Here is a 22761-nt window from a genome sequence, read left to right as displayed (position 1 = left end):
TTTAAAATGCATGTTCTGGTATTTTTAATTTTCTTATTGGGTCCATTTTACTTAAAAAGACATACAAAATATTTTTAATATATCTTATAAAAATTAGCAAAAAATTGTGGAAGTTGAGCATATTAATTACATTGTACAATGTTTTGATATGAATGTTTTTAAATCATAAATATTTGGTTTCCTCTCAACATAGCACATCACAAAAATACATTTTAAAAACTTTTTTCATGCTTAATTCCTGTAAATGATCATATCCCTACTTATTAAGGAAAACGCCTGATTATGACAAGCACTCAAACACTCCTGAAATTTTCTGTACAATAATTACAAAAGTAAAACCAAGAGTTCTGTTGGCCCTTTGACAAGTAAACCCATTTTAAATACTAGGAAAAATTCAGTTAGTATCAAAATATAATTCCAAATGGTATTTACTTAGTTCATTTCTGTGCTATCTTTGATTCACAAGTATCTAAGCCAAAGCACTGTTTAAAAAGATTTTGCCTCCCCTAGACATAGTGCCACTGAAACCAAGATATAAATCGGTAACACTGTGCATTAAACAGAAACGTTTTGCACAACCACATATAAAACTGCTTGGTCATATCAAGGTCCTCCTGTGACCAGAAAGCAGGCAGTCCTTAGGCCGATGTCTGGGAGCCAGACAGTGAGGTCTTCAAGAAGCCAGGGATAGAGCAGCTAAGCCCCAGGTCATGTTTTCAGCTACAGCTGTGGATTAAGCCAGGTTTAAGGAAGGACATTCTGCAAAAGTGCAGGGCTATTTCACAACTTCTAGAAGTAGAAATTCACATATTCTATCATCACCCTCCCCACCATGCAGAAACTCCCCAGAGCCACACTTTTTCCACCCCATAGATTTCACATAGGTAATTAGCTTCTTTGTAAAATATTTTTTCCTCATTCTGGAATGAGATACTGAAGTTTTCTGGTGTAATGTGTAATCAAACCACAGGAAAGTTTCCATGCCTTGCCTAGGTCTCATTGGTCTAATACACCTGCCACTACTGAATAAAATGATAATACTGATAAATGGCTGGGCAGAAATTCAACACCCAAATCAGCTGTCAAATTTCAAAGACACATGATACAAAAATATTTTAGACAATAGCAAAACTTTATAAAGGTAACTACAAGAAATCATTGAATAAAGTTACATTTTTATTAAACAGCTAAAAGTCTTAAGACCTAAAGACCACTTCTTCATTGGCAAATATTTTCTAGTCATAAAAGGTGATAATTTATGGGATTATATTCCAGTTTCCAAATACATACACTGAAACCTCTAATAACACTCTCTCTAGATGTATATATCTCTTTGAAATTTCTTTCTTAATATGCACTCAGCAAGCACTAGCATAAGAACACCTGAGGTTCTCTGTCCTCATTTAATGCTTGTAAAGAGAAAAGGACTTTAACTATTCTACTGAATTCTGCCCCCCCTTTTTGCAACAACTGAATTATCCCCATATTTATGTACAATTTTAAGCTTGATTGCTGTCCATGGAGTTACTGCTGCTTCTCAATTATAACTAGTGTTGGAAGGCTTGATTTCATAAATGTTCTTCTTAGTCCAAAGAGAGGTCATATATGAAAACCTTCCTTAATACTCCTTTGAAATCAGATACATATAAACTATGATCCTAATTTCCCTGTTAAACTTATTTCTATTGGATATTTCCTCCACTGTCATCACAGAGGAAGGGAAAAAGCAGAAAAGCTGCCCATCGAACAAAGGCTAACATCATGACTAGGCTAATATACTGACATGCTATAATCTTTATGATGTTTTCAATCTAGCAGACATACAGTCAACTTCCTATTGGCCATGTGCATATAATTTGCTTTCTTAATTATCCAAATAATTTTTATTTCAAATTAGCTTCTTTCTACTACTCAGCATAATCCTCTCACAGCCTGGCATATACTTAGTAGCACATCATTGACTAGAGAGAGTGAGTACAAGAGAAAATTAGGTTGAGAATATGGAGCAAAGGGGTAGTCTCCTTTAAGGTGAGGGAAAAGGAGACAGGAATGAAACATGTCAAGTGTATGATGGTTAGTAGAAGCTAGAAAACCCCTACTAACAGGATCACATTCCAAAAGGGCAACCAGGAAATGGCAGTGACTCCATGACTTCTCTGTCAGAGCACCAACTGTCAAAGGCATTCCATGTCAAGTATCAGGGAATGGAAAGCAAACTGCCCAATCTAGTTTAACAGCACATACTCAGAGAAGGAAACATGTTGCCAAAGGAAAAAGCTAACACACAGTCCACAGAGGTTCTGACTACCCCGTGGCAGTGAGCCCCTCCAAACTCTGTAGAGCTGACTGTGCTGTCTGCACCCTGCCTCATTTGGGGAAGAATCTGAGAGAGCTAAAAGGTAACTTTCAGAAGGTGAAGTTTTCAAAGAAAGAGTAAATAAATAGCTTGACAATACTGACTTTTTCCCCCTTTTCAGGTAGCCCTTATTTGCAGAAAGATAAATAAGAAGGCTTCCTTAGGATATTGACCCACTTAGAGAGGCACAGAAGGAAGAAGAGTTAAAAGCTGCAAAGCCATTTTATTTATTTATTTATTTGTTTGTTTGTTTGTTTGTTTATTTAGAGATGGAGTCTCACTCTCACCCAGGCTGGAGTGCAGTGGCATGATCTGGGCTCACTGCAACCTCCACCTCCCAGGTTCAAGTGATTCTCCCACCTCAGCCTCCCAAGTAGCTGGAATTACAGGCGCCTGCCACCACGCCCAGCTAATTTTTTTTTTCGATTTTTAGTAGAGACAGGGTTTCACCAGGTTGGCCAGGCTGGTCTTGAACTTCTGACCTCAGGTGATCCACCCGCCTCGGCCTCCCAAAGTGCTGGGATTACAGGCATGAGCCACCGCGCCCGGCCCCCACAGCTGTTTCTTTTGTCTTTAGCATAAAGCTCTCCCGCCATGTAATAGCTACATAACTGATGTGATTGCCAGCAAGCTCAGTCATTCTGTGGTCTTCTTCTCCTTCCAGTTCTTCTCTCTCTCTTCAAGTTCCGCCTCAGTGAAAGCTGCAGGTCCCCAGTTAGTGATCAGGTGAGGGTTCTTTGAACCTAAGAGACAAACATGCTTTAAATACAGGAAGTATTATATTCTTCAGGGTACCCCATCATTTCTCTACAGATAAAATAGTAACTTTTCTACTTTATTTCTTCTCTGAGGAACATCCTTAAATGTCTTACCAGCTAAAACAACTAGAAGATGTATACCAAGGGGATTAACTGGTCCCTCTTACCTATTAAGGGTAAGGTTTTTGAGAGAAATTTACCCTAAGCAGGTTTTTTTCTTTTCCATTTGGGCTAAAAAAGTGTCTAGTACAATTCATATACACAAGTCAAACAGAAAAATAAATTTAAAAATTAATATATGATTACTTCAAAGAGTTTGTTACCTGGTTCTATCAGTCGAATTAATCCTTCATGATGGGCCACTTTGTCCTTCCAGCTCTTGGTCTTATTAGTAGCCATCTCCAGCTTCTTTTTAACTTCCTGAAACAAAAGTGGATTGTGGACTATGCAGACACACAGGTAGTTTAAGAATCAAATCACAACTATTGGGCCCTTACTACATAATTGTACATTGTATCATTAAATCCTCTCATAGCCCACTCTAAGAGGTGGGAACTACTATTACCCAATTGTACAGAGTGAAACGGGTTCAGAGAAGGTCAGTAACCTGCCTAGGGTCACCCACGAGGAAACAATGAAGCTAGAAATAGAACCCAGGCTGTCTGATTCCAAAACCTATTCTTCTACCACATGCACACTAATTACAATGGGTGTATGACCCTGTGTGCCAGTTACAGTTTACTGCCTTTCACTCCAAACCCACCCTGAACTGTCCTGCCGGTGATACTAAAATAATTCTCCCTCACTAGCTGGCAGCACAAAGCTTTGTCAGTAGAGGGTGCTGAAGGGACACGAGGAGGGAGGGACTTTTCTTCTAGATTCCACTCAGCGGCTCCTGTGGCACTCAAAAGACCCATAGTGCTCACCACTAGTGAGTTTCTGTAGCACTTCCCTGTGGGCTTTGCTGGCACAGCACCTCAGCAAGCTTTTTGGCCATCCATGCACCCTCTCCACAGAGGTCTGGATCACAGTACTGGGGTTAAGGGGCAAGGAGCAAGGCATCCTCTTCCAGAACTGTTCCCTCCCTGGTGCTCTGCCTCAGTCTTCCAGAAAGTGGCTGCTCGCTATGTCTGCCATTCCTGCATCCTCAAAGTCTTCTTTACAACACAGTCGGTAATCCCCTGTTACAGTTAATATTGTTTTATATTAAGCCTTCCCTGTTCAAATTACTGTGCAGTTTCTGTCTCTGGTGGACATATCCTATAAAAACTCCCTCTTTCTTCTTTCTTATAGCTAAGCAAGATTCTTACCACAGCTTCATATTGGCGACTAAGCAAATAATTCTATTATTGAGAAATGTTTTTCAAAAATTCAAACACACAAGTTTGCAGGGCTGAGTCTCATTACCTCGTACTGCTCAAGTGCTTGTTTCCGTTCCAACTCCAGCTGCTCCAGCTGTTCCATGGCCTCCTGCAGAGCCTGTTCCTTCAGGACACGCTGATTCTCCAACTCCTGCTTCTCTGCCTCAGTCATCTGAATGGCCTGCTGCTGCTCCAAGTGCCACTTTTCTAGTTCAGCCCTCTTGGAAGACTCTTCCTCCAACAACCTACAATGTGGAGGAGAGCTCCAGATCAAACCCTGCCCAGGTCACCACCCTGACCCAGCAGATGAGGGAGGCATTTTAGACAAGAGAATATTTCAGTTCGTCTAATCCCCCTCTCATTTTACCAGGAGGAAAGCAGAAGGCAGAGAACTTGGTAAAGAAGCCTATGTGTCCTGCTTTAAGCTCTCTTAGTTTCACCCTTTTGCAAAATAAAGAATAACACTGATGCAGAGCTTAATGTGTGCCAGGAAATGGCCTAATAGTCAAGTGTATTTTCTCAATCAATCCTCATAGTATACTTAGGTGCTGTTACTCATATTTTAGAGATGATGCAAGTGAGGCACAAAGGTTCAGTGGCCTGTACTAGGATCATCCACCTGCCAGGTGGCAGGGCCAAGTTTTGAAATCTGTCTAGTTGCTACAACATGAAAACATTTTCATCTAGTAAAAACCCATTATCATGGAAAAAAACTGATAATGAAGATGAAGGAAGCAGGAGTTAACACAGAATAAAAGAGATACTATTTATTGAACAATTACTACATGCCAGGCCTTTGCCTTCATTATTCTGAATCCCTTAACAATCCTGAAAGGTATTATCCCTGCATTACAGATGAAGCAATGAAGAACCAAAGGGTTTAAAAGTTTGTTGCATAGGTTATAATGGATTTTAACCCAGATCCGTGACTCCAAAATGTTATCTTTCAATAATAGAATACGTATCTGGGAATACCCAGCTATGTAGTTGTTTAAATAAACTATAGCCAAAACCTGCATTAAAGTGTATATAGTGCCATTCGATGCCAGCCCAGGACAGGACACATATCTAGTGGCTTGAACACTAATATTATGGTAACAAAGTAAAGTTACATGGCTGGCACATAATAAATATACATAAACTGAGTTGATGGATACATCAGTCACTACTATCTGTCAGCATCTGCTCTTATAAAACTAAAAGGAAATAAAGTAACAGACTATACCAACACCAATTTCTGAATTCCCAACTTCCAGCAGAGTGGTTGTTCAACTCAGCTCCAATACTCTAGGTGATGGGCTACTCACTGCCTCACAAATTGGGCCAGTTTATTTATGGGCAGCCTCAATTCTTACGAAGTTCTTCCTTATACTAAGATGAGCTCTCCCATCCACTACCCTAGTTCCACAAAGGAAGTATCTGCTCCCTCTTCCCTGTGATAGCCCTTCAGCAATTGGAAGGCAGTTTTGCTGCCTGCTGAGAACATCCTTCTCTAAGAAGACCACCTCCAGCCTTAACTGTTGGTACCTAGCTTCCAGACTCAATATCCTTCTTTGGAGACACTGGGGTCTCCTTAGATGTCTTTTTTTTTCTTTTCTTTTTTTTTTTTTTTTTTTTGAGACAGAGTCTTCTCTGTTGCCCAGGCTGGAGTAAAAGTGGCATGTTATAAGCTCACTGCAACATCCACCTCCCAGGTTCAAGCAGTTCTCTGCCTCAGCTTCCCAAGTAGCTGGGATTACAGGTGGCCGCCAACAGGCCCAGCTAATTTTTTTGCATTTTTAGTAGAGATGGGGTTTCAACATCTTGGCCAGGCTGTTCTTGAACCCCTGACCTCATGATCCACCTGCCTCAGCCTCCCAAAGTGCTGGGAATACAGGTGGGAGCCTCTATACTTGGCCTCCTTAGCTGTTTCTTGGAGTTTGATGTACATAACAGAACACAACACTACAGATGTGGTCTGACCAGTGCAGAGTTTATTCACTCAGCTGATGTATATTTATTATGTGCCTTCTATATGCATTTCTAGGCACTGGGGATATAAGAATGAATGAGACTGAATGGGCCTGTTTTTTTATTCTAGTGGTAAAAGTATAGAGGGAGAATGGACATTTGCAGGTGCTTAGGCTGCCCAGCCTCTGAAGTCCCTCATGTATCTAGGGGAACTGTCACAGTAGGAGTCTTGATGGAAGGTAGGGCTCATCTCCCATGATAGAATCCACAGGCCAGACACCTGCCCTCCCACCTCTTGGCAGCCAGGGTATGGTGGAGGCACAAGCTGGGCTTGGCTAAGCAGATGTTCCTTCTGGAACTTTGAAGCAACTGGCACAAAGCAGCAGAGCCAGTAGACAATTCATCTTGCTGGTGGCAGTAACATCCAATGTTGAGTGACAGCAGGAGTGATGGCACTGCTGACACCTGGTACCAACATGGGCACCAGCAGTATCCTCACTGGATTCTTCCCATGGTCTGACCTGGGCTGCGGTTGGGGCTGCTTATCCCCCTGTGGTTCCTGCCTGTGTTCAAGGCCTGGTCACCTGCCTTTCTGTGGAAATGGCAAACCATTTAAGAAACTTCCAACATATTACTTTATTGCTTTAGCAAATACGAGTTGGTTTCTGTGGTTTGCAAACAAGACTCCTGACCAAAGACTTTAGTGCCTCACTCTTCTTCTGTGTATCAGCTTCCTCATTTACCAAACAAGGAACAGAAAGTACACCTACCATCAAAGGTTTACCAGTGTATTAAATGTGATAATGCACAGCAGGTATCCTACTACCCAGCAAGTACTAGTAGATAACAGCTCATATTACAGAGGGACAATTGTCTCATTTGCTCTGGACACTTCAGATTCATTCAGGCTGCCTAACAGTGTATAGGGTTTTGGCAAACACATTTGAGGGAAATGAAAGTGTAGAACTTTTCAAATGAATTTCTACAAAGTCAAGTCTCCTGGATCCTGTAGTTGTTCTTTTGATACATTAAATTATCTTCTTGGTCTAAAATCACTATTCTAGCCCATCAACATCTTTTTTTGAATGCTTATTTTTACATTCTACACATTCTATATCTTGTCCATCTGCAAATGAGATAAAGGAGCAGAAAGCAACAGACTCTGAGTGACTCCCAAATGCTAGGCATTACTCTAAAACACTGTGCATGCATCATCTCATTAAGGCTGCCTAAGAATGTATAGGGTTTTGGCAAACACATTTGAGGGAAATAAACTGCAGAACTTTTCAAATGAATTTCTATAAAGCAAAGTCTCCTGGATCCTGTAGTTATTCTTGATACGTTAAATTATCTTCTTGGTTTAAAATCACCATTCTAGCCTGTCAACATCTTTTTTTTGATTGCTTATTTTTATATTCTATACATTCTATATCTTCCCCATCTGCAAATGAGATAAAGGAGCAGAAAGCAACAGACTCTGAGTGACTCCCACATGCTAGGCATTACTCTAAAACACTGTGCATGCACCATCTCATTTCAACTTCACAGCAACCCTACAAAGCTGGCAATTCTCTAAAGCTACATGGCTAAATGTACCAGAACTGGGAATAAGACCATGGCCTTATTCCAGAACCCAGTCCCTAACCTTCAAATATATCAAAAATACTATATCACATGGAAGAGAGACTGTTGTTTCATGTGGCCCCATTGGGTAGAACTTGGATCCATTCATTCATTCAAAAAATATTCTTGTGTGCCAGGTACTAGTTGCTGGGAATACAGATATGACTAAGGTATACTCCTGGGCCTTACAGATCCAAAGGTATAATAGGACAGATTATGGCTCAGCCTCAAGAACTTCCCAATAACTTGATTTTTCTTCTTTTTCTTTTTTGAAATGGGTCTTGCTCTGTTGCCCAGGATGGAGTGTACTGCTGCAATCTCAGCTCACTGCAACCTCCGACTCTTGGGTTCAAGTGATTCTTGCATCTCAGCTTACCGAGTAGCTGAAATTATAGGTGCGTGCCACCACGCCCAGCTAATTTTTATATTTTTAGTAAAGAAAGGTTTTGCCATGTTGGCCAGTCTGGTCTGAAACTCTAAGCCTCAAGGGATTGGTCCACCTCAGCTTCCCAAAGTACTGGGATTACAGGTTTAAGCCATCATGTCTGGCCAATAACTTGAGTTTCCTAAATATTAAATGAACAGTTTTCTTCTGAGTTATCATTCAGAAGAGGCTAGATCACCTTCAGGATTACAGATAAAAAAATAAACTTCATAGCACAAAGGGTGACTATAGTCGATCATAATTTGATTGTACATTTAAAAATAACGAAGAGTACAGTAGACTGTTTATAAGACTAAGGATAAATGCTTGAGGTGATGGATACCCCATCTACCCTAATGTGATTATTACACACTGTATGACTGTATCATAATATATCATGTACCCCACAAATATGAACACCTACTAGGTACCCACAAAAATTAACTTAAAAAAATGACATCAGTTGTAATTTTAACAATTACAAGATCTAGATGTTTCAAGCTAAAGTTCTTGTCTTTTATTTAAACAATTTACTATAGGGCCGGGCGCGGTGGCTCACGCCTGTAATCCCAATACTTTGGGAGGCCAAGGCGGGCGGATCACAAGGTCAAGAGATTGAGACCATCCTGGCCAACATAGTGAAACCCCATCTCTACTAAAATATAAAAATTTGCTGGGCGTGGTGGCATGTGTCTGTAGTCCCAGCTACTCGGGAGGCTGAGGCAGGAGAATTGCTTGAACCCAGGAGGCAGAGGTTGCAGTGAGCCGAGATCATGCCACTGCACTCCAGCCTGGCACCTGGCGACAGAGCGAGACTCTGTCTCAAAAAAAAAAAAAAAAAATTTACTATAAAAAGTTTCTCTGGGTAAACTTAAGACACTGACAGAGAAAAAAAACTATCCATTAGAAGAATAATGAGATTCCAAATATTCCATGAATGATTAGCTATTGCTTTAAGAAATGAGTGAGAAGAGTTAACTAAGCAGCCTTTTACACAGGCCCTTGGTGTAAGATTATGTTCATTTTATTAGTGCCAATGTTTCTAACCCAACTCCATGATGACTTCCCTTGTTTTTTCTATCCAGAAAGGTTTATCCTGAGGAGCAAAGAACAAACCCTCTCTGCCAATCTGACAGAATTTCCCTCTAAATCAGACAGAGCGTTCAGTGACTTCAGGAAAGAGAAACACACTTCACTTAAAAATGACCACTAGGCTGGGTGTAGTGGCTTACATCTATAATCTCAGCACTTTGGGAAGCCAAGGCAGGTGGATCTTGACGTCAGGAGATTGAGATCATCCTGGCCAACATGGTGAAACCGCGTCTCTACCAAAATATAAAAAATTAGTTGGGCGTGGTGGCATGCGACTCGCCTGTAGTCTCATCTACGCGGCAGGCTGAGGCAGGGGAATCACTTGAAGCTGGGAGGTGGAGGTTGCAGTGAGCCGAGATAGGGCCACTGTACTCCAGCCTGGGGACAGAGCAAGACACCATCTCAAAAAAAAATAAAAGACCACTAGAGGGAGCAAATTTGTCCATTTCAAGTTCCAAAAACTAAGAAACAAAAATATTTTAGAATGATATTCCTAAAATGGCCTTTGCACATCAAGAAAAAGTCAAATTTGTGTGCAGTGCTTTCAGCATATTAGATCAGAGCTGTATGTAGAAGTTATATCTGCACTCAAAAGGTTGAAGTCATTCTGCTATTGCTTAAATCACAGTGTGCAAAATAATTAGCGGGAGTTTTTTGTTGTTGTTGTTGTTTTTGAGATAGGGTCTCTCTGTGTCCCCCAGGCTGTAGTGAGAACACAGCTCAATGAAGCCTCAACCTCCTGGACTCAAGTGATCTTCCTGCCTCAGCCTCCCAAGTAGCATTTTGTTTTTTTAGATGAAGTTTCATCATGTTGCCCAGGCTAGACATAAACTGCTGGGTTCAAGTGATCCTCCTGCCTTGGCCTTCCGAAGTGCTGGGATTACAGGCATAAGCCACCACACCCAGCCTAGGCAGACCTTTTTAAATAACAACACTCATGTCTGGCTCCTATCCATATATATTTTTTGATTCAGTAAATCTAGAGTGAGGCCTACATGTGTATTTTTCAGAAGTTTCGTAAGGTGATTTTTATATATAACTGGTTAAAAAACCACTGGCTTCAGTTATCCAAAATTATCCATTATTCAAATCATCACTCATTCTATAAACACTCAATAACTAACACTAGTATTTCTAGAGTTATCTGGTTCCCTCTGTATTCTAATCTCTGCTATGTCATAATCAACCTCCCACAACACTGCCGTAATACATACAGCTTATCTCACTGTGAATTATCTAAACAAAAAAGATCTATAAACTCTCAACACAGCTCAAATTATGATGTGGCTCATAAAATGTTGAATGTCATGTAAAATGTCACTCTGGACGTCACGCGACACTCAAACATTCCCATAAAGTGAATCGTCTGCTAAAATCACCACCCAATGGCACTGGAAGGGAATTCTGAGAACCTGGCCAACCCCTCAATGCAGTGAATATGTACCTGCGGGGCCTATAAATGCCAGGCAATATGCTACATGCTTAATTTTCTGTTTAGAAAATAATTTTTCCTTAAAAAACGTTAAATTTAAAATCTAAGTTTCCAAAACAATTTGTTTTTGAAGCCACTTTTGGCAAAATACACAACTAAAGAAGACTTCTTTCTCTTCCTATCTAAAGATTAAAGAAACATTTTTAATCTTTTGCTGCTCCACATGTACAACGGCAGCCATGGAAAATCTACCCCAGCTCATCTCATAAATGCTCCCCAAAACAGGGGTAGTAAATACCTTTTAGTGTTGTCTCCCATCCCAGACATCTTAAGATGTAGAAACGGACAGAGAATAGGCTCAATTTTTCCCTTTGGGAGTCTTCATTTTATTTTGTCCTTCCTGCTGCTATGAAGGCCCAAAATTGAGAATTTTCATCTGAGAACATGACTATCATAAATAGTAAACCTGACGTTAAAAGCTCTGAGGGGAAAAAAAATCTAGATTTCAAATACTTTTAAAATTAGGATTTCAAGTAGCAATTACTGAAGGAATGTTACCAATCGTGAATGACCAAGTAGACACTGCATATTTCCTCCTTATTCCCCAAAACCTGACTGCAAATTAGGCCTGAACAAGCCCCTGCCTGCACACCAACAGCCGACTCTGGTCTGGAACATATTAAAGAACCCAAGCTGTCATCAGAGCTAATTCTGGGTTTGTGGATATTCTTGAATATGACTAAGGGTACCCCATCAAACATACCTACCAGACTGCTCTAAAATAGGCCCTTCTTTAGCCTTAGAAGCAAGGGTTTCCTAGCACTCCAGAATGAAAAGAAACACCCCAGCCAGTAAAGTCTCCATGGTCTCTCTAATCTGGAAAACTCGAGCTCAGTCACAGCCAGAGCTGAGACACTTCTCCCTCTCCACAGAGTGTTAGCCATTCCAAGAAATTGTATTAGCTCAGGTAAAGTACATAAAGGCAAAGTCTGCAAACCAATCTGGCACCTGGCCTGAAGCTTCCGCACCGTCTCTTCATCTTGCCGGGCCTGTCTCTCATCCTCAAGAGCCTCTTGCAGCCTTAGGTACATGTCTTCCAGCTCCCGTACTCGCAGTAAATACTGTTCCAGTTCAGAGGACTTTTGGGCAACCTGCTCTTCCATCTGCTGTCTGATCTGATGGTATAAAACAGTCAGTCATGTTTAAATGCAGGTTGACTTCTCTCTCAGGGAAAGCCTCCCCCTCCACCTGAGGGATTTGCCCACAGCTGCAGCTTCAGCCTTTCAGGGTGGCAGGACTGTGTCCTTCAATCCTTGAACTTAAAGATGGAGGCAATGAGGTTACCACACCCAATCCCAATAGTGAAAAAGTCTGGGAAGAACAAATTATAACCCAAATTATGTTCTGCTCTGCTCTATTTTCCATCCCTTCCACTCCACATTTTAAGACTTAAGTCAAGAAAAAATGTTTCCCTGTATAATTTATCTCTAAATTCCTTTCTGTCTTAAAGTCACAATTTTTTTTTTACCTATAGAGTCTTCTCTAAAAGGAACAAACCTTTTCCCAGTCAGAGTAGTGGAGTCTTACACTAAAGTGGAAGGAAAGGTCAGCCAGCATGGGATTCCTCCCGCACTACCCCGGCTGCCTCCACTCCCTGGGGCACCTCCAGCCTGAGGGGAATTCAAGCATTTGAGTTAGTCTTTATAAGTTGATGATTTTTCCCTTCTGGATTACAGAGTTTTGAATCCCTGCCTTAAAAATTAAAAAACAAGAACATCCTAAATATAACAAACACATTAGCCTATGTCTCTGTAGTTGATAAAATATTTTCACTTGCATTAGCTCGCTTTGTCCTCCTCAGAGTCATGAGAGATCATGTGATAATCCTGCACTTAAAGAAGAGAAAGCCAGTGTTCAGTAAGAAGGACCAGAAAGGAAACAAGACCAAAACTTCTGGCTGTTTCTCTACATGACATCTACCTTCCTCTTTTCTTTCAAACCACAAACACAACTCTTTCAACTCTAAGTAACAAAAAGTGACTAAAGGAAATGTCACATACATCTATTTAGGCAGTGGGCTCAGCACTCTCCCACAGAGTACCACTCATTGTGAGAAGACCTGTGTTCCAGCTAACCAGCTAACTCCCAGGGATTCTTCCCATACTTCCCTGGCTGCCTCCACTCCCTGGGACACCTCCAGCCCTAGGGGAACTCAAGCAACATGATTAATCAGAGCTGCCAAGAAACACATACATACAAAATAAATTAGGTAAATGAAAGACTATCGATAAGCCTGAACAACATTTTGCAAAGAAAGCTTTAGTATAGTCATTGAACTAAATTCACTTGCAATTGCATTCATGAGATTCCAGAGCTATTTCTTGAGCTCTTTCTGTTTCTTGACCTTTGTAATCTTACACATTATTCCTTGTAACTTTTACCAGAACTACCAGCAACCTGTATCTTGGGTCTCTTGGGCATGGAACCTCTAAGATGAATAAGAGCTGCCAAGAGCAACAAATCAGAATCTAGATGTTCTCACAATTTCAGGATCTCATCCCTGCCATCCTTGCTTATTACAGAGGAGAATGCCATGGAACCTATGCTTTTTCCATCACTATTTATTTTCCAAATCATAACTCTTTGGAGAATAAAAAGGAATGTTATTAATAATTATATCAGAATGGCAGGGACTCTCCCAGGCAAACCAGAATATATAGTCACCCTAAACAAGCATTTATCACATCATCACTTTTTTTTTGGAGAGAAGGCCTTGCTCTGTCACCCAGGCTGGAGTGCAGTAGCACAATCACAGCTCACTGTAGCCTCAAACTCCTGGGCTGACTCAAGCAATCCTTCTACCTCAGCCTCCTGAGTAGCTGGAACTACAGGCATGAACCAACAGGCCTGGCTAATTCCTTTTTTTTGTTGTTGTTGTAGATATTGCCCAGGCTAGTCTTGAACTCCTGGACTTGAGCAATCCTCATGCCTTGGCCTTCCGAAGTGCTGGGATTACAGGAATGGGCCACCATGCCTGGCTCCATAAATATCCACTTAGGAGTCTTGAAAATAAGGTTTATATTTTTTACCAGTACATCTTTTGCACACTGCCTGGCACATAGAAGGTGCTCAATAAACAGTAACGAATGAATGAACAAACACACAACTTCCCCTACAGCTCAATCCAAGTCAGTAGCAGAGCCAAGCCAATGACATGGCCTCACTCTAGCCTCCAGCCCTTTCTCCTTCCCACTGACCCAGGCTGATCGACTGTAGCTGCTTCCTCCAGCCACATGATACTCACAAGCTTCTCTCTTTCCAGCTCTGTGCTGAACCTGGCCTGAAGTTCCACTTGAGTCTGAAGGCGTTTCTTTTCCTCTTCTGCTGCACGAGATGCTGCTTCCTCCAGTTTCTAGCCAATCAAAATCCCATCCACAGAACAGCAGATGTTAGAGTAGAAGTACATTAAAGAGAAAGATAGTCACACTTAAGCATGGGAAAAGCCAAATGTTCATAATTTTCAATTAAGATAATAGAATAAAAACTTGTAGCTCCATTAGAATTCCAGTCCAACAATTAGCTGAGTCAACATACAAAGTAAGTTAGGTAAATGAAAGACTACTGATAAGCCTGAACAACATTTTGCAAAGAAAGTTTTAGTATAGTCATTGAATTAAATTCACTTGCAATTGCATTCATGAGATTTGAGAGCTATTTCTTGAGCTCTTTCTGTACAGCTTTGTCATCTTAAACATTATTCCTTATAACTTTTACCAGAACTCAATTTCTGAAGGGTGGCATGAAGAGATCTACAGACCCTTTCCCCAACAAAACATCCATAACTGGTGAAAATTATTGTTAAAAAACAAAACCTTTAAAAGTCTCTAGAAATTATTCTAAGAACATTCTAAAATGGAGAACATTTATCTAAGAAAATCTACCAACTCTCAGTAAGAACAGTGAAGGTCTGTGGCATATGATGCACTCCTCCCCCTCCCCCACAGTATCAGTGAGAAGGAAGCACTACTCCCAGCAGATGGAACCCGAAACAAGGGTTCCCCTCCCCTCTGCTCACAGTCAAGGGCTATGATATCTCACTGGCAGGGGCACAGCTGCCAGAATTTCTCTTTGTCCCCAGCTGCATGTTGCAGAAACTCTATTCCAGCCAAGAGAGGCTGAGAGGTTTGGGGCTCCCTTTCTCCACCAGCCCCCACTCACAAGGAGGAAGTTTGACCCCAGGTATGACAGGCTGAGAATACAGGGACTGAGCACTCTTGTCCCAATCACTTGTGGGGCAGAAGTTCCACATAAGGAGAGGCAAGTGGCAAGGGCTACCACCTCCATCTAGTGATATTCTCATAAAGCAGGATTATCACTCCAAGAGAAGCCAACTACTGTCTCCACCCCCAGCTCCAGAACACTGCACAGAGGTTTGGCCCAGGGATAAAAGCAAGCTCTGATGTTCGCCCCAAAAGGACTGACTTTATTTGAAAGTGGGAGGCAGTATAAGCCTAAGGGCACTCTCAAAACCAATGGAAATTTTGATGGCAAGGAATTAAGAGGAGGCTAGTAGCTTCATGAGAACAACACACTAACCTACAGACCAACTATAAGTGCTGTTGGTTGGTTGGTTAGTTGGTTGACTGATATGAGGTCTTGCTATGTTATCCAGGCTGGTCTCAAATTCCTGGCCTCAAGTGATCTTCCCACCCTGTCCCCTCAAAGGGCTGGGATTAACAGCCGTGAGCCACTGCTCTTGCCAAACCAGTCAAATGTCTGACAGAGAGAACCAGAGAAAAGATATAGCTAAGAAGGGGTCTCATGTAGTAGGAAAAAGTATAAAAGACTGACCTTGAAGACCAAATGCAGGTCTGAATTTAAATGGTCTGAGACTGTGAGACAATTTAGATTCCAGGGCATTGCGGAAAGCAACAGAACAAAATTAGTGAACTCTAATAGCTGTTGGTGTGATACCAACAGAGGTGGAAAGTTTAAATGAGAGATCAGAGAAAGACACTCAAAGAGAACCCTGCAAAAATCAGGGTCTTTGCAGGGTGACTGTGTTCCTGTCCAAGCCTGCGCCTCTGAGGAGCAACAGTCAGGAGCTTCACACTGTGAGGAAAAGAAACCTCACTGAAATAGTCCAGCTAGGTCACTAAACAAATAAAGGATCAAACAATAAAAGGCCCCTGGGGAGAGGGGTAGGATCAGTATCCAGAGTTGCTACCGCACATTATATAAAATGTCTCGGTTTTTTTTCTCTGTTGTCTAGTGGCATGATCTTGGCTCACTGCAACCTCCGCCTCCCAGGTTCAAGCAATTCTCCCACCTCAGCCTCCTGAGTAGCTGGGACTACAGGTGCACACCACCACGCCCGGCTAATTTTTGTATTTTTAATAGAGATGGGGTTTCACCATATTGGCCAGGCTGGTCTCAAACTCCTGACCTCATGATCCACCCACCTCGGCCTCCCAAAGTGCTGGGATTACAGGCGTGAGCCACTGTACCAGCCCTAAAATGTCTAGTTTTCTATAAAAAATTATGAGACATGCAAAGAAAGAGGAAAGTATGGCTCATATACAGTAAAAAAGCAGGCAATAGAAACTGTCTTTGAAGACACCCAGATGGTGGATTTAGCACGTGAAGACTTCAAAGTAGTTATTATAAATACTGTATGCTCCAATAACTAAAAGGAACCATACTTAGAGAAGTAAGAGGATATCCCATCAAATAGAGAATAATAAAGAGATAATAAGTTACAGAAAGAACCAAATGGAAATTCTGAAAGTAAAAAGTGCCATAACTGAAATGAAAAATTCACTACAGGGACTCAACAGTATATATGATCTGCAAGAAAAATCAATTGAAGATAGATCTACAGAAATTATGCAGTTGGAAAACAGAGAAAAAGAAGAAGAAAAACGAACACAGCCTTAGAGAAATGTGAGACACCATTATGTATACCAAAAAAAAAGTAGAAAAAATATTTAAGGAAATAATGGTTGAAAACTTACTCAGCTTTAGGGAAAACACTATACATATTTAAGTTCAATATACTCTAAATAGGATAAACACAAAGAGAACTACAACTACATACACCACAGTAAAACTGTTGAAAGACAAAGACCAAAAAATAATCTTAAAAGCAAAACAAAAAAAAAGAAAAATGATTTACCACACACAAAGGAACTCCTGCAAGCTTGACAGCTAACTTCTCATCAGAAAGTTCTGACTAGTTCTGACCAAAATATTATAAATAGAAGTATAGTGTGACAGTTCTGGGATGGAGCACTACATGGCTAAACCCTAGAACACTTTTTCCTCTGGCCAATGAACAGCAACACTCAAGATGGCGGCTGTTCCATCAGCCTGGATTTCATAATTACAGGTGTACACACTTTGACCCAGCATTACCACTTCTGAGAATTCATTCCTCAGAGACATCAGAACATATATGAACACATATACGATGACACAGGTACAAGATAATTCCCTACAGCATTACCGATTAAAACAACCGAAATGCTCACTAACTAGGTATGATTAAGTAAATAATGACACAGTTATATAAGAGAATACCCTACAGCCATAAAAAAGAATGAGGAAATTCTCTTTATACTAATATAGAAAGATCTAAAAAATATATTAAGTGAAATAAACAAGAGGCAGAACAGTAACACTGGTATATACTTTTTTGTGTTTAAAAAAATGGGAAAAGAATGGCCAGGTGTGGTGGCTCACGCCTGTAATCCCAACACTTTGGGAGGCCAAGGTGGGTGGATCACGAGGTCAGGAGCTCAACACCAGTCTGACCAACATGGTGAAACACTGTCTCTACTAAAAAAAATAATAATAATACAAAAATTAGCTGGGTGTGGTGGTGCGCGCCTGTAATCCCAGCTACTCAGGAGGCTGAGGCAGGAGAATCACTTGAACCCGCGAGGCAAAGGTTGCGGTGAGCCGAGATTGAGCCACTGCACTCCAGCCTGGGTGACACAGAGAGACTCAGTCTCAAAAAAATAAATAAATAGAAAAAAAAAGAATGTATATTTGTATTTCCTTACCTTGGCAAGGGGTAGAAATTCGTAAGTGTAAGACTGGGAGTAAATCTTTCACATATGCCTTTTTATATTTGTATATTTTTGAACCTACCCAAATGATCATATTTTTTAAGAAACAAAAGTAGAAATAAAAATTATTTGAGGAAACCCTTTAAATAAATCTATTCATAAAAACTACCATAATTTCTTATTCCTTCTTCTAATTAAAATGAGGCCTGTAAAGTTTTAAGAAACCCACAGATACATAACCTAATTCCAGATGATTAAAAGATTCAGCTGAGCATGGTGCCTCATTCCTGTAATCCCAGCAATTTATGGCTGGGAGTCTGAGGTGAGTTGATCACTTGAGCCCAGGAGTTCGAGACCAGTCTGGGCAACATGGCAAAACCCCATCTCTATAAAAAATACAAAAAATTAGCCAGGTATGATGATGTGCACCTGTAGTCCCAGCTACTTGGGAGGCTGAGGCAAGATCTCGAGCCAGAGAATGAGCAGTCATTGAGCCACTGCACTTCAGCCTGAACAACAGAGCAAGACCCTGTCTCAAAATAAATAAATTTAATTAAATATTCAACTAAGCTATGTTTTCCTAAGACTGCCTCCATGAAAATATCAGAGAATTTTGTTTACCGACAAGAAAATCAAAGATTATTAAGAATTATAAGAATTTTCAGCACTTATCCAAGAATCCTAAATCAGTCATTTAAATAACTCTATGAACCTAGTTAGTGGGAAAGCTGTCTACAGAGGTCTACAGCTTGCTAACACCAGGCATGCCTTCTTCACATTACTCAGAGCAGACACTACATGCTCCTGGGAGGCAGAGTTTAAAGTTTAAAAGGGCGGCCAGGCACGGTGGCTCACATCTGTTTCCCCAGCATTTTGGGAGGCCGAGGCAGGCGGATCACCTGAGGTTGGGAGTTTGAGACCAGCCTATCAACATGGAGAAACCCCATCTCTACTAAAAACACAAAATTAGCCAGGCATGGTGGCACATGCCTGTAATGCCAGCTACTTGAGAGACTGAGGCAGGAGAATCACTTGAACTCAGGAGGTAGAAGTTGTGGTGAGCCAAGATTGTGCCACTGTACTCCAGCCTGGGCAACAAGAGCAAGACTCCATCTCAAAAAAAAAGTTCAAAAGGGCATTGATAGATGAATCTCAAATGTACAATGCTAAGTCAAATAATCCAGTCCACTCTTAAAATGTACATTCTGTATGATTCCATTTATATGACAATTTGGAAAAGGCAAAAATACAAGAACAGAGAATTGATCAGTGATTTCCAGAGGTTAGTGATGAGGGAATGATCTGAATAAAAAATACAAATGAATACGAAATGCTCCAAAATCTGAGACTTTTTGAGCTCTGACATAATGCTCAAAGGAAATGCTCATTGAAGCATTTCAAATTTCAGATTTTTGAATTTGGGAGGCTGAGGCAAGAGGATCTCAGTTGGTAATTACAGTATATAATGTAGACATTCCAAAATAAAAAAAAAATCCCAAATCTGAAACACTTCGGGTCCTAAGCATTCCGGATAAGGGATACTCAACCTGTATTGGCAATAATCTGTCTTAACCCAGGAAGTAGTTTCGTGGTTATTCACTGTATGATTGCTTGTATATATATATATTTCATATTCTTCTCTGCAGATATGAGCTATTTTATAATTTTAAAATTATAAAAAAGGACACCAAGCCCTGGCTCCCCACGATGACCTCACAACACCCACTTTTGATGTGTGCACAGTGGAAGGAAGCAGGAGTAATTATATATGACAGGTGCTCAGCATAACCTTTAAAGAGAATTTTTACAGAAAATATATTGCAGCAGAAAAAGGTAAGCTGCAAGAGTGTTTGGGGGTGGGAGGAGGGCAGTAAGAAATGAGGAACTGCTTTTATTTATTTTTTATTTTATTTTTTTTTTGAGACGGAATTTCGCTCTTGTTACCCAGGCTGGAGTGCAATGGCGCGATCTCGGCTCACCGCAACCTCCGCCCCCTGGGTTCAGGCAATTCTCCTGCCTCAGCCTCCTGAGTAGCTGGGATTACAGGCACACGCCACTGTGCCCAGCTAATTTTTTGTCATTTTTAGTAGAGACGGGGTCTCACCATGTTGACCAGGATGGTCTCGATCTGCCGAACTCATGATCCACCCGCCTCGGCCTCCCAAAGTGCTGGGATTACAGGCTTGAGCTACCGCGCCCAGCCAAGGAGCTGCTTTTAGAAAATAAGTGTGTGATAGTAGTAACTGCTTCTAAGATTATATATATGCTTACGTGGCTTCTAAGATTATCAAAGTATTCTTAAAAATCTTCATGAGTCTACTCTACTCAGAGGAAGTCCAGCACACAATATGGCCTTTCTATGGGTAACCAAAGGAGAGGCCCACTAGGAATGTGGGGTCATAGATTATGAGCCACACCCCTCTCCCAGAACAAAGTTTGTGCACAGAAGTGCACGAGAGTCCTTGGGCTAGTGGTTAGCAGGTGCTCAGTGATTCAAGGCAGACAGACTCAGCCCAAAAGTGTCTCAAATAAAGACCAGACCCACATACCAGGGACTCACTACCACCCCTGGGATCATAACATAACCAAGGAACTGTTCCCAATGAACATCAACTATCTCAAACAGCATATGGTACTTGACCACCTAGCCTTGAGATGGAAGGAAAAGCTGACCCAGACTGTATCTTTAACTCCAAAGAGTAAGTAAAACTAACAATTCTAAAGTAAGGGTCTTCCAAGTTACTCATGAGTGAAGATGGGAGCTAAGGAAAAACTAAAAAGCAACACCCCTTGCCCAGGTCACTAAAAACAGTCTTGACATCCTCAAGGGAAAGAAATTTCCCACCTTCTTCTGAAAAAATTCAACTGCGCTCATTATTACTATAAATATACCTTCCTAGCCAATGAAATGTTTTTGCATAGTTCCAGGGCTAGGAAAACCAGTGTGTCTCACTTGATGGTCTGGTAACACTTCTGAGAACAGTTCACCATAAATATCTCCCTAAAACTGCACTACATTCGTCTTGATAGAACCAAAGCCCCTAAGCAAGGGAATGAAGAGCCCTTTCCCAACCCAGCGCCCATTCCCACCTTCCTCACGGCCTCCAACTCCAGCTGTTTGCTCTCGTTGGCGGCCTGGAGCTCCTTCATTTGTCGCTCCAGTTCCTCTTGTTCAGCCAGTTGCTTCTTCCGGAGTTCTTTCCGACGCTGTCGAGCTTCTTTGTGTGGTGGAGGGCTGCTCAGCTTCAACAGATGAATAGTAGAATGAATGGCTGCAAAAGGTATATGAGAAAAAATGGGAAATATTATTTATTCTTTGTACGCCTACTATGCAAGTGGCACAGCGGGAAGAAAACGAGACAGGGAGCCAGAAAGCCCAGTGTAGATTCTGATTTTGCCACTATATGACCCTGAGCAGTCATTTAACCTCTTTTTTTTTTTTTTTTTTCAGAGCTCCCCTCAAGAAATAACCTCGTGCAGCATCAGTTTGCCCATCTCTAAAATGAGAGAGATGATCTATAAAGTCCTTTCCAGCACCAGAATCATGTAACTGATCTGTGCTCAGAAACACTTGATTTGGGAATACTGCACACATTTTTAAGAACTAATGACAATACTTTCAACTCCTTTCTCTATACTTCTCAAAAAGCCAAACAAGAATAAGACATAGTAAGGGCAAAGATTCAAGTTTCCGATATCTGATTTGCAACCTACTGTGATTTGTTGCCTATCATCTATGCCTTATGCAACCCCTTCCTGAGATGATAACAGGTAACAGCAGCTGTCTTTTCTTTTAAAAATAAAATAAATATATCCTTTACATGCATTATCTAACTTTTATACAAAATCTGGTTTTTCTTTTGACATTTTTAATTACTAAATGTAATTTCTTGAATAGCTAATGCTTTCACTCACATTGTTCAAATTCAAAAGACACACAGGAAAAGTCTCCCTCCTACTCCTATCCCTCAAGTACTGGATTCCCCTCCCCACTAGCAACTCATGCTAATAGTTTCTTGTGCATCTCTCCTGAGATATTATAAGCCTATGCAAATAAATATGCACATATGTCTTCCACCTTCTTTTAACACAAATGATGGCACAACACACTCTTCTGACCCTCGGTTTTTTTCATTTAATCTGTCTCAGAGTTCTTAGTATCAATACATAAAGTACTATACATAAAGTACTGCATGTTACACCATTGTGCAGCTAAACCATAATTTCTTCAACCATTTCCCAACTAAGAGACAGCTAGATTGTTTGCAATCTATGTCATTTTGAAAACGTGTGAGTATGTCTGTCATTATCTATTTTCTAACAGTCACCACAACCCTGGGAAGTAGGTACTATTATTATCCCCACTCCACATAACAGAAAAGCAGTAACAGAATTTATAACTCAATCCAAGAGACACAGGAAAGAGCATTCAAATAAGGTGCATTTGCCTCGAACTACTTTTTTTTTAAGACAGTCTTGTTCTGACACCAGGCTGCAGTGCAGTGGCGCAATCTCGACTCACAACAACCTCTGCCTCCTGAGTTCAAGCGATTCTCCTGCCTCAGCCTCTTGAGTAGCTGAGACTACAGGCACACGCCACCATGCTCAGCTAATTTTTTGTATTTTTAGGAGAGACAGGATTTCACCATGTTGGGCAGGATGGTCTCAATCTCCTGACCTTGTGATCTGCCAGCC

At 41.0% G+C, this 22761-nt stretch overlaps 1 protein-coding gene across 2 annotated transcripts in view; it reads right to left on the bottom strand.

Annotated features, from left to right (window-relative positions):
• SWAP70 (switching B cell complex subunit SWAP70) overlaps positions 1-22761 on the bottom strand; it is a 99343-nt gene continuing 76582 nt past the window's right edge. For both annotated transcript variants that reach the window (XM_002755036.6, XM_035265747.3), the window contains 6 exons: positions 21157-21338; positions 14301-14408; positions 12005-12171; positions 4522-4720; positions 3438-3534; positions 1-3099 (listed from right to left, as the gene is read on the bottom strand). In XM_002755036.6, the coding sequence (XP_002755082.4) occupies positions 2993-3099; positions 3438-3534; positions 4522-4720; positions 12005-12171; positions 14301-14408; positions 21157-21338 (860 nt within the window). In that variant the 3' untranslated portion in view covers positions 1-2992. The remainder of the gene's footprint in view (positions 3100-3437; positions 3535-4521; positions 4721-12004; positions 12172-14300; positions 14409-21156; positions 21339-22761) is intronic.

This window comes from Callithrix jacchus, chromosome 10 (genome assembly GCF_049354715.1).
Source record: "Callithrix jacchus isolate 240 chromosome 10, calJac240_pri, whole genome shotgun sequence".
NCBI lineage: Eukaryota > Metazoa > Chordata > Mammalia > Primates > Cebidae > Callithrix > Callithrix jacchus.
The sequence above is the reverse complement of the archived record's forward strand: the minus strand, read 5'-3'. Positions and strand labels throughout refer to the sequence as shown.